The 13,470-nt window shown below is 38.5% G+C and overlaps 2 protein-coding genes across 4 annotated transcripts; one reads left to right on the top strand and one right to left on the bottom strand.

The window, feature by feature from the left end:
* The first annotated feature begins 1,800 nt into the window (after positions 1-1,800).
* LOC131891787 (uncharacterized) lies at positions 1,801-9,059 on the top strand. Its single transcript, XM_059241449.1, has 4 exons — positions 1,801-2,048; positions 5,844-5,967; positions 6,043-6,122; positions 8,510-9,059. Exons 1-4 carry the CDS (start codon positions 1,893-1,895, stop codon positions 8,672-8,674), a joined length of 525 nt encoding a protein of 174 aa, XP_059097432.1. The 5' UTR covers positions 1,801-1,892; the 3' UTR covers positions 8,675-9,059.
* A 1,350-nt stretch (positions 9,060-10,409) lies between these two features.
* On the bottom strand, positions 10,410-12,141 carry LOC131891248 (uncharacterized). Of its 3 annotated transcripts, XM_059240779.1 has the most exons (7): positions 11,981-12,134; positions 11,784-11,916; positions 11,177-11,218; positions 11,073-11,111; positions 10,962-11,000; positions 10,832-10,849; positions 10,410-10,751 (listed from the first exon to the last, which is right to left on the bottom strand). In XM_059240779.1, exons 2-7 carry the CDS (start codon positions 11,857-11,859, stop codon positions 10,669-10,671), a joined length of 297 nt encoding a protein of 98 aa, XP_059096762.1. In that variant the 5' UTR covers positions 11,860-11,916; positions 11,981-12,134; the 3' UTR covers positions 10,410-10,668. The 3 variants fall into 3 exon arrangements, with proteins under 3 accessions (XP_059096762.1, XP_059096763.1, XP_059096761.1); XM_059240780.1 differs by lacking the exon at positions 10,832-10,849 and having other exon boundaries at positions 11,981-12,125; XM_059240778.1 differs by lacking the exons at positions 10,410-10,751; positions 10,832-10,849; positions 10,962-11,000; positions 11,073-11,111; positions 11,177-11,218 and adding an exon at positions 11,318-11,655 and having other exon boundaries at positions 11,981-12,141.
* Positions 12,142-13,470: the final 1,329 nt, after the last annotated feature.

Below are 13,470 nucleotides of genomic sequence, written 5' to 3' on the forward strand. Positions count from 1 at the left end.
AAAGCAATTATTCAGTCAATCAATTAATGTCTGTATCCTGTCAGAGATAACCTACTAAATGCAGTGGAAACTAATTATAAGAGCTTCGGTTATGTGAACAGTCCTGCTATAAGCACCAATTTCATTGAAATCTTGTTTCTTTGCTTTATAAATTTCTTTGCTTACAAGCACTACCTAAGCCAAGATGCAGAATCCAGATGTAACGAAAATGTATTGGATTTTTCTCTCTGCAAATCTTTGTTTTTTCCTCTCAAAAAATGAGAAGTTTCATGGACTTGTAAAAAGTTATTTTTAGAGCCAATCAGTTCAAACAGCGAAGAACCTATCCGATTGATGATAAAGTACGCTGTATGTTTAAGGATTAACATTGCTTATTGCACTCATTAGAGTCATCAGCCCGTATTATTGTATCAAAATTCCCTTGAAAGCAAAATAGAGTTCGCTTGTAAAAACAATCCAGATTTAAGAAATTTGGCGATTTTTTCGTCTTTCCTTTGTGCTGATTTTATTGCATAGTCCATCAAGGAAATGGTTTGCTCAAAGCGCCCAATTTGAAAAACATAAGCTTGGGCGTGCTAGTTAGTGGTGCATTGTGTATATATAAGTGTATTTTTTAAAGAAAAATCAGTTAATTCTAAGTTAATTTATCATCAAAACCGTTGATATCAAGTGGCCAAGGAATGGGAATACTCCATACCAGAACACCTTTTTAAAAGTGATGATTTACGAAATTCAACAGGGCATTTGTACATAAAATATATATCATCCGTTCAGAGTTACCTCGAACAAATCCTAATTGATTGCATCAAGTTGACCAAAACCTCATCTTATCTATGCTTGGAAGAGACTGGAAAATATTGCTTCATATTTCACGGATTCAATTTATCGTGAACAACTTTTGCCCAAGGACAATACTATGCCCTCTAAAGGCTACCTCTATGTATAATCCAGCATCTCAATGAATGAAAAAAGTTTCGTAATATCGTCATTAGAGCTATAAAAAAATAGGTGTCTTGTCAAATCTATTGTACATCCGAATCATCAAACTTCTGCAAATTCTGCTCGACGGGATTGTTGCCTTGATAAAAATGTGGTGAAAGCTGAAACACCTCAATAACGAAGTCCATCATGTTATGCATTCCCCTTTATGAAGGCACGCTTTCCGCCCATGAATCATGTCAAGATTTTATTTTTACTTTTCTTTTCAGATTCTCTTCCAATATATTGTTCAAGTTAGCTGTGGTCTGCCTGGTAGTAAAGTAAAAATTTGTCCTTAAAAGGAAACGTGAAAGAAAAAAAAGATGGATACAAATGCAATGCAAATTGACCCTCCCTTCTTTCCAAAATTTGATTCGAGAAATTGATTGTGGCCGATTTGACTTGCAAGGAATTACAAATTAAAGATGATAATAACAATAATTGAGGCGCAATGATTGTGATTGGTCATATTTTTTTTCTGAAAATGCCATCACGATTTGTGGTGTATTTGAGCCCAGCTAAAACAAAAAACCAACACGCACACACACTCACACGGCAATTCATTGTCTGCGCATGACAGGATCGATTGCAACCATTGGTCAATGAAGGTAAGAATTCAAATCCATGCTTTCGTCCAATTCATCGATCCTGTGATGGTTGAGATGGCATTGACTGGATCCGTCTGTCCAAGCCAATCATTCTTTATCCTCGTTGAACCATCTGACGGCAAGAGTGAAACTAACCAAAGCAAGGCGCGAGCAATTTGGCCTCTCTTGGTCGAATTGCTTCATACGAAAACCACGCACACGTTTCCAAATTGATCAGTCTGTCCATCAACCTCTGACGAGGTAACATCTCCGTCTCTCTTTCTCTCTCTTGTTCGAGTTTCACTCTTGTCCATCCGCATTTTGAAAATGTTGAAGGCGTGTCAATTGGTTTTGTTGGCTGTTCTGATGGCTGGATTGGTCAGTGGAAGGAAGCTGGAGAACTGGCATGATCCCGAGGTTCAAGGTTCGATTCTACCCTCCGCCGAAGCCGACGCTCAAAGACAACCCAAGTTCTTTTTGGGGGTAAGATCTTAACCACCATTTAAGACACGAGGGTGCACCTTTACAAATGCTTACACACTCAAATGAAGGATCCGCTGATTTTTGGCTTACTTTTGACTCCCTAACTAACTAGACGAGTTACTCTAGAGGTGGTTGCAATAATAGCACAATTCATTTCCTGTAGAAGGAGTTATTTTATGGCCAATGTCGGCGGAACAAGTTCCAAAACGAGCAATGTCAAGTTACGGGTAGGGTTCCTTGCTTTGGAGAGTTAACGTGGGACATTGTTGACCATCTGGTCCCTTTATTATCAAATCTTATGGTTTATGTTCTTGGAAAGGCAAGCATGGGCTAGCCAATTTCAAACTCCTTAGTTGTCTCTAGGAAATTAAATGGACGAATCTGCGATCAATCCGAGAACTCATTATAGGACCAATTTTGTTTATCTGACATGACTAGCTGAGAAATCATTCCCAAGCATCGGTTAGAAACCCGTAGAAAAAGAAATTTCAATAAGAATCAATATTGGCAATGATAATGGAGGAGGAATACCCTGACCCTCGGATGACCATCAGGGATGCCTGAATGAGGTATGAACTACTGGAGACTGGACGGGTAGGCTAGAATCCAGAATTGACATTTTGGATCTTTGAAGTAGGAAAGGAAGATGACGTCACAATGGAAATTTGGGAGGTCACTTGAACTTTTGAAACTGAATTGTTCTTTAGTAAAGAATTAAATTAGAGTTCCAACCCATTAAAAGAATGGTTCATTTAGCATTGTTTTTAATAAACTGTCACATTTCTTCTCATTAACATGCATTAAGAATACTTTTTTTGGCGGAAAACTTTGTTTTTGGACTTATTCTTCCCACTTTGGAATCTGTTTCTTTTTACGACAGACTTTTTGATACCTTAGAAAAGCTTGTTGTGAAATTTTACGATATGTGTCTTGGTTTTCAGTACCTCATATGTATTGAAAATTATCCAGTGACCTCCCAAAATGTGTGCTGACATCGTCAGAAAACTGGTGCATAAAGGAATCAATAAGAGAGCAGCCTAATGAAAATGGCAAAGAGACATAAAAAAATTGCTGAGTAAAGTACTCATGATATACTAAGATGCTAACAAGCAAACAACCCCTTTTGTTACCAATGCAACTAAATACACGTAATATTTCTAAACATTTCATGCACATTATGTAATAAATGTAACAAATAAGTGGTCACTCTTGATGCCTTCTATAAATATCCTCCCATTCAAAGCTTTCATTGATTATATCTAACCCAAAACTTGGATCTTGAGGCATTATCAAGAAACCACAGGCCATACCACTTATGATCAATTCATAATAAAAGAAGATTGGTAACCCTCTCTAATGGTTGTGTGCCTGAAGGCATGAATCACTGGAATTTGAATGGATGTGAATGCCAGGGTCGAGGATTGAGATTTCAGAATTGAGTCAATCTGTTGCATTTCTCTTCATATGAAACTGACCCCAATTCATTGGTGAAAATGTTAATTCTAGACCCTAGTATCTTTCTCCATATTCGAGTGGTTCACGAATCAATGTAAATGAAATTTTGTGGTAGACCGCCTCGCACTCGAAGGGATTCTCAAGAAAGGCTAATATGAAGTGATCTGTTACTTAGAAATTAGAAGAAAGGGACAAAAAGACCAGGGGAAGAAAATGCCTGCCAGGCTGTACTTTCTAAGGGGGGAAAATGGAATCATTCTAGATGTTGTATCCCGAAAGAATTGTAAGGCAATAAAAACACAGCAAAGTATTGAAATGGGACGAAAATTGAAGTAAAAGGGATAGATTTTGAAAAGTAAAAGACGACAAACAATGGAAAAAAGATCATTGCATCACAATTTCAAAGATCTATGCATTCTCAGTTTAGTCAATCACATTTTCTTTGTGATAACCAACGAGGCTGATGCTTAGATTTCAGGACTTCCTTGTGCAGTATGTTAGAGAATAGATAGTTTTGGAGGGAGGGCAGTGCAGAGAAATGGAGTCTTGATGAACTAAGTCTCACTCAAGGCTATTTCAAGACCACGGAAAAGGACTGTGAGGTATTGCTTATGTGTACATACATGACATTGAGGCTTCGTGGTTTACGTCTGACAGTTTTTAATGCCGTCGTAAAATGACTGCCTAGGTAAGGGTTTCTTCAAGTCACGCATACCAACATGGAAGGTTATTACCATGGTCGAACGTATTCTGCCATATCTTAATTCGCTGATTGAATTAGAAATTATTATTATTCTTTTTATCATCATCTTTATAGGGCTTGTCAAGTGAATGCGTTCATGAACAACTGACGTGATTCCATGGAGTAAAATCAAAGACAACATGCCGAGCCAAACCGCAGGGTGCATGGATTGAATTTTGACATTTATTTCATCTTACTTACTTGGCTAAGCAAATAGCATTCTGGTATTGAGCCAATTTGATAGTGTGTTCACCAAATTACACCAAACATGTTCATTTTGTTGGGTTTTGTAGCACAGCTCACTCAAAGTCCCTCGATTATTAAAAATTCAATGGGTGGATGTTGTCAGTTGACTGTGATGTTTGTCTTTGTTCTCCTTCTCTAAAATGCCAAAAATCAGGGCGCCGGGCCACATTTTTTCCTTGAATTTTCTTTGCTTGACATGCCCTATTGCGACTCTTGGTTATGTCATGGCTTAAAACTCAATCTAAAATATGGTGTATGGCAGGGCATTAGTAACGAAATTACAATGATTCGTTCCTTTTCTCGAAAAAGGAACTGCAAATCAATTATATTTTAAAATGGTGCAATTATAACGACCCAAAAGCTAAAAGAATTACTCGTTACTCGTTCCTTTTCTTAAGTTCCACGGTGGCCTTTAATGCTTCGTTTATCTTATGACAGTTGAGGAAACTTAAGGCTCAACAGAGCCTCCATTCATCTAGCATATTATAAGCAATGAAAGTCAGGGTTGAAAATTGTGCTGGCTCTTAACTACTCTGAGGGTGTTCTTGGTTTTAAATCTTGTTGCATTTGTTACTTTATTGTTCACATATTCTCAATCAAATTCCGTTGGACTGACAACCTAATTCAGTCAGTGCAGCAGGGAAAATCTTTTGATGCATCAAATTTCCCAAGAGTCCTCATTTCCATGACTTAAGCCATCAAACAAAAAGGAAGCTTGACAGACTTGAGAATGGCTCATGAATACTGTTTTTCCATCATGACGTGTGCAACATTGTTTCAACCCTCAACAATCATTTCCCCCATCTAGGGTCCTAATCTTGACTCCTCAAAGCATTGTAATGAAGTAAATTTTGAACAACTAGGCCAGAATTAAATGCCAATGCTCATTATTGACAATATTGCCACGAAGTTTTCAAACTTTCCGCATTAGGACTGCTTGAAGCCAAATACACAACTTCTTTAGTGAAATATAGTCCTAGGAGATGGGGCAAAAACCATAAGATATTGGTCACCTCAAATTTTAGTAAAAGTAATTGCAACGAGTAACGCCATTAAATCTTTTTCTGAGTAATGGTTGTGTAACGAATTACTATGTTTGACCAAAGTAATTGTAACTGTAATTTACTTCATTTATTGGGGATTCACTAATGCCCCGGTGTATGGGCATTATACAGCATTGTTGAATATAAAGAACAAAATGTAATAAAAACCTAACCAACCAAAATAGATAAATCTTAACGCAAATGAAACTGGTACCAAACGAAAATAGCAAAGAGCGATAAGATTAATGAGCTGGGTTCTCCGTTCCTCGCCAATCAATCAATTGATCAAGCGCACTTGTTTCCTTTCAGACCACTACAACAGTCACAACTACGGAATCTTTGGCCACCACGTGCTTCACAACACCTGCCGCCGCCGTCACTACGACATGTACCGGACGAAAGAAGAGAGCCATCTCCGAGGAGCCCATTTCAGGTAAAGGTGGAACTGAAAATGAGCCATGTAACTCATTGAGTCAGATCGAGTTAAGAACAATCCATTGCTTTTCAGAGGATGACACCACGCCTATTATCACACCGTCTGCGCCGATTCCTGACCAACGCCAATCCAAGGCATTAAGCTTGAATGAGGTGAGTTGGTATTAAAGACCACCAAAACATTATACCGACTACATAGTAACATATCAAAAGTTGATGCCTAGTAAAATATTGCAATCAAAACATCAGGGAGGAGAGGTAGAGTTGTGTTTGACGAATATTTGAATTTGGGGATTGTTGTAAAGAATATCTTTTAATGTAGAGACTATGGCTTACCTGCTTGGAGATCAGTTCTCCAGTGAGTTTTCAACCCCACTGAGTTCAGAAGCAACAGCCCATTGCTCTGATGATGAGTCTGTTGAGATTGACAAGGTTAGTCAAGTTGAGCGTTTAGATGATCTTGTAGTCACAGATCAAGATGCTTTAGAGGCCATCAGGGACATGAGGCTTTCCAGCTCTCCTGGTCCTGATGGTGTGACATTTCAGTTTCTGATGAGATGCTCACTGGTTCTCGCTCCTGTTTTCTCGTACTTGATGCGTTGCATCTTGGATCCGGGCAAGTTTCCATCTTAACTAAAGTTAGCTCATGTTGTTCCAATTTTTAAAAGGGGAGGTAAGTCGCTCCCCAGTAATTACAGGCCGATTTCTCTCACTTCGAATATTGCGAAGGTGTTTGAGAAGATCATGAAGTTCAAACTTGTTGAATTTCTTGATATTCATGAAGTCCTTCCTCCTAGCCAACATGGGTACCGAGCACATTTTAGCACGGTTACCCAACTGATTGAGAATTTGGAGCAGGTCATTGAGGGACTGGAAAGACACGAGTCAGATGATGGTGTCTATCTTGATTTTGCCAAGGCCTTTGATAAAGTAGATCATGGCCCTTTGTTGAATATATAGACTTCATGACATTGGGATCCAAGTCAAGGTTCTCAATTGGATAAGAAGCATCATTCAGGATAAGAAGTAAATTGATAAGGTCAAGGGATTCCTTAGTGAGATACATGATATTAAATCGGGGGTTCCCCAGGGCTCCATCCTAGGGCCTATCCTTTTTATAGCATTCATTGCCCCTCTTCAAAAGCTTAGTATTACTGCCAGTCTCTCTTCTTATGCTGACGATATAAAGCTAGTTTCCGGCAGGAATGGCCAAGATTCCACTAGCCTTGCGAATGACCTACACTCTACAGTGTTCAGAGAAGGTACGAAAGGTATCTGATATTGTACGTCTTCAAAAGTATCCATGAGCTTTGTCCCAACCCAGGGTTTAGGGTCAATCCTAGTGGGACCGTCGAGGCTGAATGTGCGTTTTGAGAGCACTTTCAAGCCCTTGAGAATCCGGGCTAGTTCGAACAATGAAGTCCACTTCACTGCTTTCTCGGGCTCCTTCATTGCTTAATTTGCTTCCTTCGAATATTCGTAGGGAATACGTAGATCTTGTTGATCCGGTTTCATCTTTCAAATCAGAGTTGGACAAATTTTTAGATAGCATTCCAGATCACTCTATATTCAAGGTCTAACAAGATCTGCCAACTCGAATTCATTGGTTGAACAAATGATAAATGAAAATAAAATTAAGCAAAATGAATTAATCTTTTCATCTTGAACTGCAGGGAAATCCATTCCCACCAGCGATAAGGAAGACGAAAAAAAAAGAGAAAATGCTTTGCCATTTTGGTGGATTTTAAGGTGACGATTTTTGTCCGCAAAGGATGCGATTTTTGTCCAAATTTCCTCAAAGGAAGCAATTTCTGTTTGGAAAAATCCAAAAATTCGACTTTTTCCTGTCAGCCTGTTTTAGCAAAGATCAAGTTCTTCAAGCTTTGAGCAAATGCTTATTTTTTGCAGTTTTATGGCTGGATAGAGGAATCAAAACATGACATTTGCCCCGACAATCAAATTAATGTTCCAATTTTAATATGCATGGTATTAATGGCTAAAAATCTTTCAAAAAACGCTATATTAATGTTTGCCTTTTTCCCAAGAGTCTAGTGCCAAATAATTTTGTTGTAAAAATCGAGCAGGTAATTTTAAGGCAATGTCGTCAAAGCAAACGTAGAATGACAACTTGTTGTCAGTACAGCTCATCATGAAAGGTAAAGTTGCAAATCTTGAGTGACATTTTTTTTGCATTTTGATCAATAGAAAGGCGAAATGTTTTTTATGTCTAGGAATATACCATGTACCATAGGCTGCTCTTTGTTGCTGTTTTTTTGCTTCACATTATCCCCCTTGGTCCTCCTTTACTCCCAATTACTTGTTCAAATTAAGTTCTCATATTTCTAATGGAATGGTCAGAGTTGTCTCAGTGTACTCTACATTTTATACCCTTATCATTTGATGACTGTTATTTTTTCAAAGCCAAGGCCATAAAAAGCCTCATATGAACTCGAACCGAGTCCATTGTTCTCTCTGATATGAATTATCAAATTCATGCCTATTTTTTCAGTCAATTTCAATCCGTTGTCTTCCTTTTTTAGTTGGCTTCTGTGAGGGAAGGACGGCAGGATGTGGAGCCCCGATTTGCCATATTCTATCTGTACACCACAACTACCACTTCCACGGCCACAACCTTCACGGCCACCACTTCCATTACCTTGACGGGCTGCACCCCAGCCACCATTTCATTTGCTCGTTGTGTTTAGTTATACTCTTTGTGATGGCAGCAATGCTGAATCGATTCATAAGCTATATCGACTGTGTCGATTTTTGTGCGTTTGGCTGTTTTGCATATTTTATTCATGACTTGCCAAGAAGGAGCACATCCTTAGCCTCATTGCTGTTTTGGACGACATTATGATGTCTATAGATCTGCCTTCTTTACAATAAACGGTGGTACCCACAACACTAAGATTTTTAGTATTGATTTGATATAATTTTAGTAAAATTTCATCTTGGAAAATACCTCAGATTAGTATATTAATCCACTTAAAACCTGCAAGAAGCTAATATCTTATCAAACGTAATTAATAGATGTGGGGAGTAGTCTTAGAAAGCGTTTTCAAATAAAATTTTATTTATTGTATGCATGTATTTCGAGGTAAGTGAACAATGTACACTTTTCTAAGGTCTCAAGTTCAAAGAAAGTTCATTAAGAATAAGGTAAAGCGCATCTTCTCTACTAGTATTAAAGTAGAAGGGTGGTGCTTACAAATCCTTTCACTGCTTTTTTTAAGGATGTCGTCGCTTGTTCTCGTGTCAGTTCTGTGAGCGATTGATTCCATATGGCTGAGGCTTTGGAGGCGCAGTTTTTTGTTTTTTTTGGAATTTCGGGGGTGGATGCGCTAAAACGTGTTGTCCAGCTGATTTCATGTTGATCCATGCAGTAGCAAGATATAAGTCAGAATTGGACAAGTTTTTGACTAAAATTGCTGATCAACCTTATATTCAAGGGTTAGCCAGATCTGGCGACTCTAATTAGTGGAGCGATCAAATAATACATGAAAATAAATGTTACGTTCAATGAGCAGTTTTTGTCTTGAACTGTTGGGATTTCCAATCCCAGTCGCGGTAAGGAAGGCCACAAAAATAGCTGAAATCAGAAATCTGATGCAGACATTTGCTTCAGAAGTCTATGCAAAGCACAAATTAAAGTAGTTTTCATATGTGTGAAATATGACTTCATATTTACTTTTTTGTGGTTCTTACTAAGTGATGTTAAGCGTATTATGTAAAAATAGTTTTAAAGTTGTAAGAAGTATGAGAAGTGTCTATTTCCTTTGGTGGGATTTAAAAATCTGTTTTAACCTTTTAGGGTTTCGATTACCGATACAACGGAGGAAGTTTAAAGCTAAAATTGATAAAACAGGACCATTGATCCCCAAATCACCCAGCATTGGTTCAGTAGGTCATTTGTAAATTTGTAAGGCTCAGAAAAATTATTAATGGATGTGACAAACATAGTGGATTCCACTCAAATTCCGGTAAAATAATCGGCAAGAATGATCAAGTGATAGGAAAAGAATCGAATAGCTGGAAAGTGCTATGTTAATTCTTTAAAAGCTGTAATGGTCTCTTGAATGTGACCCAGTTCTTTTAGTTAGGGAACTCAATTTTGAACGCAGGTATCGGTTAAAATAAACATTTTGAAAGTGCTTTTTGAGGCTGAGATTGTTCGTAATTTTGCACTACTCGCAAAGGTTTCTTTGGGCAGCATGTGAGAGAACTGAATGTTGCGTTTAGAGCAAAGTTTGATGAAAAGAGTTCTTGAAGTATAAGTTTTAGATCGTAATAAAATTTTGCTCTGCACAGTTTCCTTGTCTTTGAATATATGCCCCTCCACACAATAGACATCTAGGTCTACACCATCAATCAACTTCAGGAAAACGTGATCGCACTTAGTTTTAGTGGGCTTTAAAATCGCATATGATAGTCCAACAGTGGTTTGTGTGTACACTTTTATTGGTAAAGAATCATTCCACAGTCATTCACAAATAATGGAATTGGCATCTTTTGTGAAATATAGCATAACACTCTGGCATTCGGAAAAAGGATGGGTTGGTCCTAAACTATTGCTTAAACAAATGGCATCCCTGAGTGTGAAACCACACTCAACCGGGACAAGGCCAATATTGGGCATAACTTTTTTGAGGGTTTTTAGTTATAAATAACAAATTGAGAATAGTTGTGAGCAAATCAGTTACATCTCGTCGTGCTCATCCTCCTCGGTATCGTCATCTTCTTCCTCGTCAGGGATGCCATCGTTATCATCATCCGGGTCGGCTGCAACGAAAAGAGCAATAATTACAGCCAATGGTGCAAAAATAAACAAAAAACGTGTTAGTCCCTTGTCATTTTACCACCTTCGTCATCATCGTCATCTGAAAAAGAGTTAGTGAAAATCACATTACTCTTTTAATTGTTAGTAGAGAGTTTTTGAGCAATCGGCTTGTTAGCGAGATATCTTGGTTTTTTTATCTGTTTTTCGCTTACCGTCGTCAGGGATGCCGTCATTGTCGTCATCGGTATCAACTGTGAACGCAAATGATTATAAAATATATCTTTTTTTTAATTTCAGCATTTCGTGTAGCTTTGGAATCTTACCATCGTCAGGAATGCCATCGTTGTCGTCATCGGTGTCAACTAAAATAAAAATAGGGTTTTAGTGGGCGAGTAAAAATGCATGTAGTAAAATCAAGGACACCCACCATCATTGGGAATGCCGTCATCATCAGCGTCTTCGTCATCGACTAGAATAGGTCAAAGGTAAGGGCTTAAGGATGGTTGAATCTGGTCATGATAACCTAATGGAACTCCTACCCTGGTGCTGGAGGATTTTTTAATTTCATTTTTGTTTTTTAACATTTATTGCTATCTTTGTGAACACCTAAATAAAACTATTTTTTGGCTTCTTGCTCCTCTGCCTCTGCTGTGACATCTTCCTCCTCATCCCCTTCCTCTTCCTCAGAGGAGTCATCCTCACTGCTTTCTTCCTCCTCCTCTTGGGAGTCTTCTTCCTCTTCGTCTTCCTCTTCGTCCTCCTCTTCGTCCTCAACACCAGCTTCGACAAAGACATATTCCTCCATGTCTTCTTCCTCCTCTGTCTCTTCTTGGACCGGCTCAACGATCTCTTTCTTGGCACTTTTCTCCTTGGGAGCGGCCACTGGTTTGGCCTTGGATTTGACCTCTGGAGCAGAGGGAGAGGAGGCCATACATTGTCAGGATTGCTCCAGACCAGGATGGGAGTGCAGCTCTCAATCTCTCGCTAGTCCAATCAATGTCTGTCTCCAAATGGGCAGTCTCCCCAAAACTTACCCTTGCCACATTGAGCGTCGTGGACTTGAGCGACCTCAACGAGGAGCAAAGCCAACATAAAGATGTACCACTTCATGGTGAGATGTGAGGTTCTTGAGAGTGGAATGCCCTGACCAAGACTGAACCGGGATTGCTGTGAAGTCGAAGACGACAAATGATTCTCGGGGCTTCAGGAGCTCAACATGATTAGTGCTTACCTGTTTGGACCAGATAGAGATTGGAGTGAAAATGTCCGCTCACCCAACGGGCAGATGATGTTCCCTTCAGCTGTTTTCCCCGGTGTAAAAAGTAGCCAATGCTTTACACTGGCATAATTCCGATGACTCATTTCAATTTGATGTTTTCAACCAAAAACAGCGCTTCTGATAAGTGATTGCTGATTTGGATGAGCTTGAACTTGATCTCAAAGACTATTTTACCGAGGAAAGATTTTAAACAGTGGACTCTATTTGGCCAGATCTCAAAAACTTTCTGTCTTATTTTGGGTAAAGATTTCAAATACGAATTCGGTGAGAGAGCTTTTCTTAAAAGTATGGACTACACATGAGTTAAAACAAGCAAACGCAAAGTGAATATTTTTGGCCCGCTATTTGTGACACTTAGCCGAAAATAATTTCTCTTTGACATAAGTCAAAAGATTGTGTATAAAATAACCGATTTAATGATTCTTTTTCATAGCCAAGTTGTCGACGTAAATTGATTTAAAGCCAATGGTGGTGAGTAGAAAAAATAAGATAAATAAAAAATGTGTTATTACTTTACCTTTGTTAATCATTCGCACGTTAATTTCTTTTTTGCCAAAAATAATGGAACTTGATCTTTAACGTTAATGACAACTTTGGTCCATTAATAGCCAAAAAAATATGTCCTGATATGAGCAAAATGACAAATAACTTCTTGCAATGGCAAGCCTGAAGGAAGTGATTGAGTGTGGTTTTCATCCGATGTTCGCAAAAAGATTGCTAAGTGGAAAACTAATACTAACTCACTTAAATTTGGGGATTTTTAAGCAAAGTTTACTCCTCCTTTAGTTTTACAAGGTCACAAAAATGGGATAAACCTAGCAGATTAACGCAGCAAAAACACTCTTTTGGGGGAATGGTAAAAAACGGATGCAACGAATAAAATGACTTTGTTAAGTCATAATGGACATTCGGAAGTCTACTTTTATCGGTTACCTTCAAAACCAGGAAAAATGTCGAGATCTTTCCAGCTTTAATTACGATATTAAATGTATCCTTTTTCCTATCCAGGGGTTCAGACTTGGGTTTCTTAGTCTCTAATCTCTTCCCCAAAAGCCTTTAGATAGAAGTCCTAAAAATTCAAACATATGAAATCGTTCTCAATTGGTTATCTTCCACAAGATCATGGATCAAAAAATGTGCCTCAGATTTACAACAATGAAAATGACACTCGAGGTGCATGTACCATAAAGCAATGAATGAACAAGGTGTAGCTGAGTCTAATTCCATTCGTCTCTTGTCACATGAACTCTCCGAAGGAAGAAAAATCCAGCAAAGGTGAGCAGAGCCTAGCCAAACCGATTGCAGCTCTAAAACTACAATGCTCCTGCCGAATTCGGGAACATTGCCAACTATTTCACCCGGAACAATCCCATGAAGCCACGAGGCAACGAAAGAAGGAGAGTGTATCATTTATTGGACTAAAGATTCTCTGGCAGCTGCTC

The sequence above is a fragment of the Tigriopus californicus genome, chromosome 12 (genome assembly GCF_007210705.1).
Source record: "Tigriopus californicus strain San Diego chromosome 12, Tcal_SD_v2.1, whole genome shotgun sequence".
In the NCBI taxonomy this organism is placed as follows: domain Eukaryota; kingdom Metazoa; phylum Arthropoda; class Copepoda; order Harpacticoida; family Harpacticidae; genus Tigriopus; species Tigriopus californicus.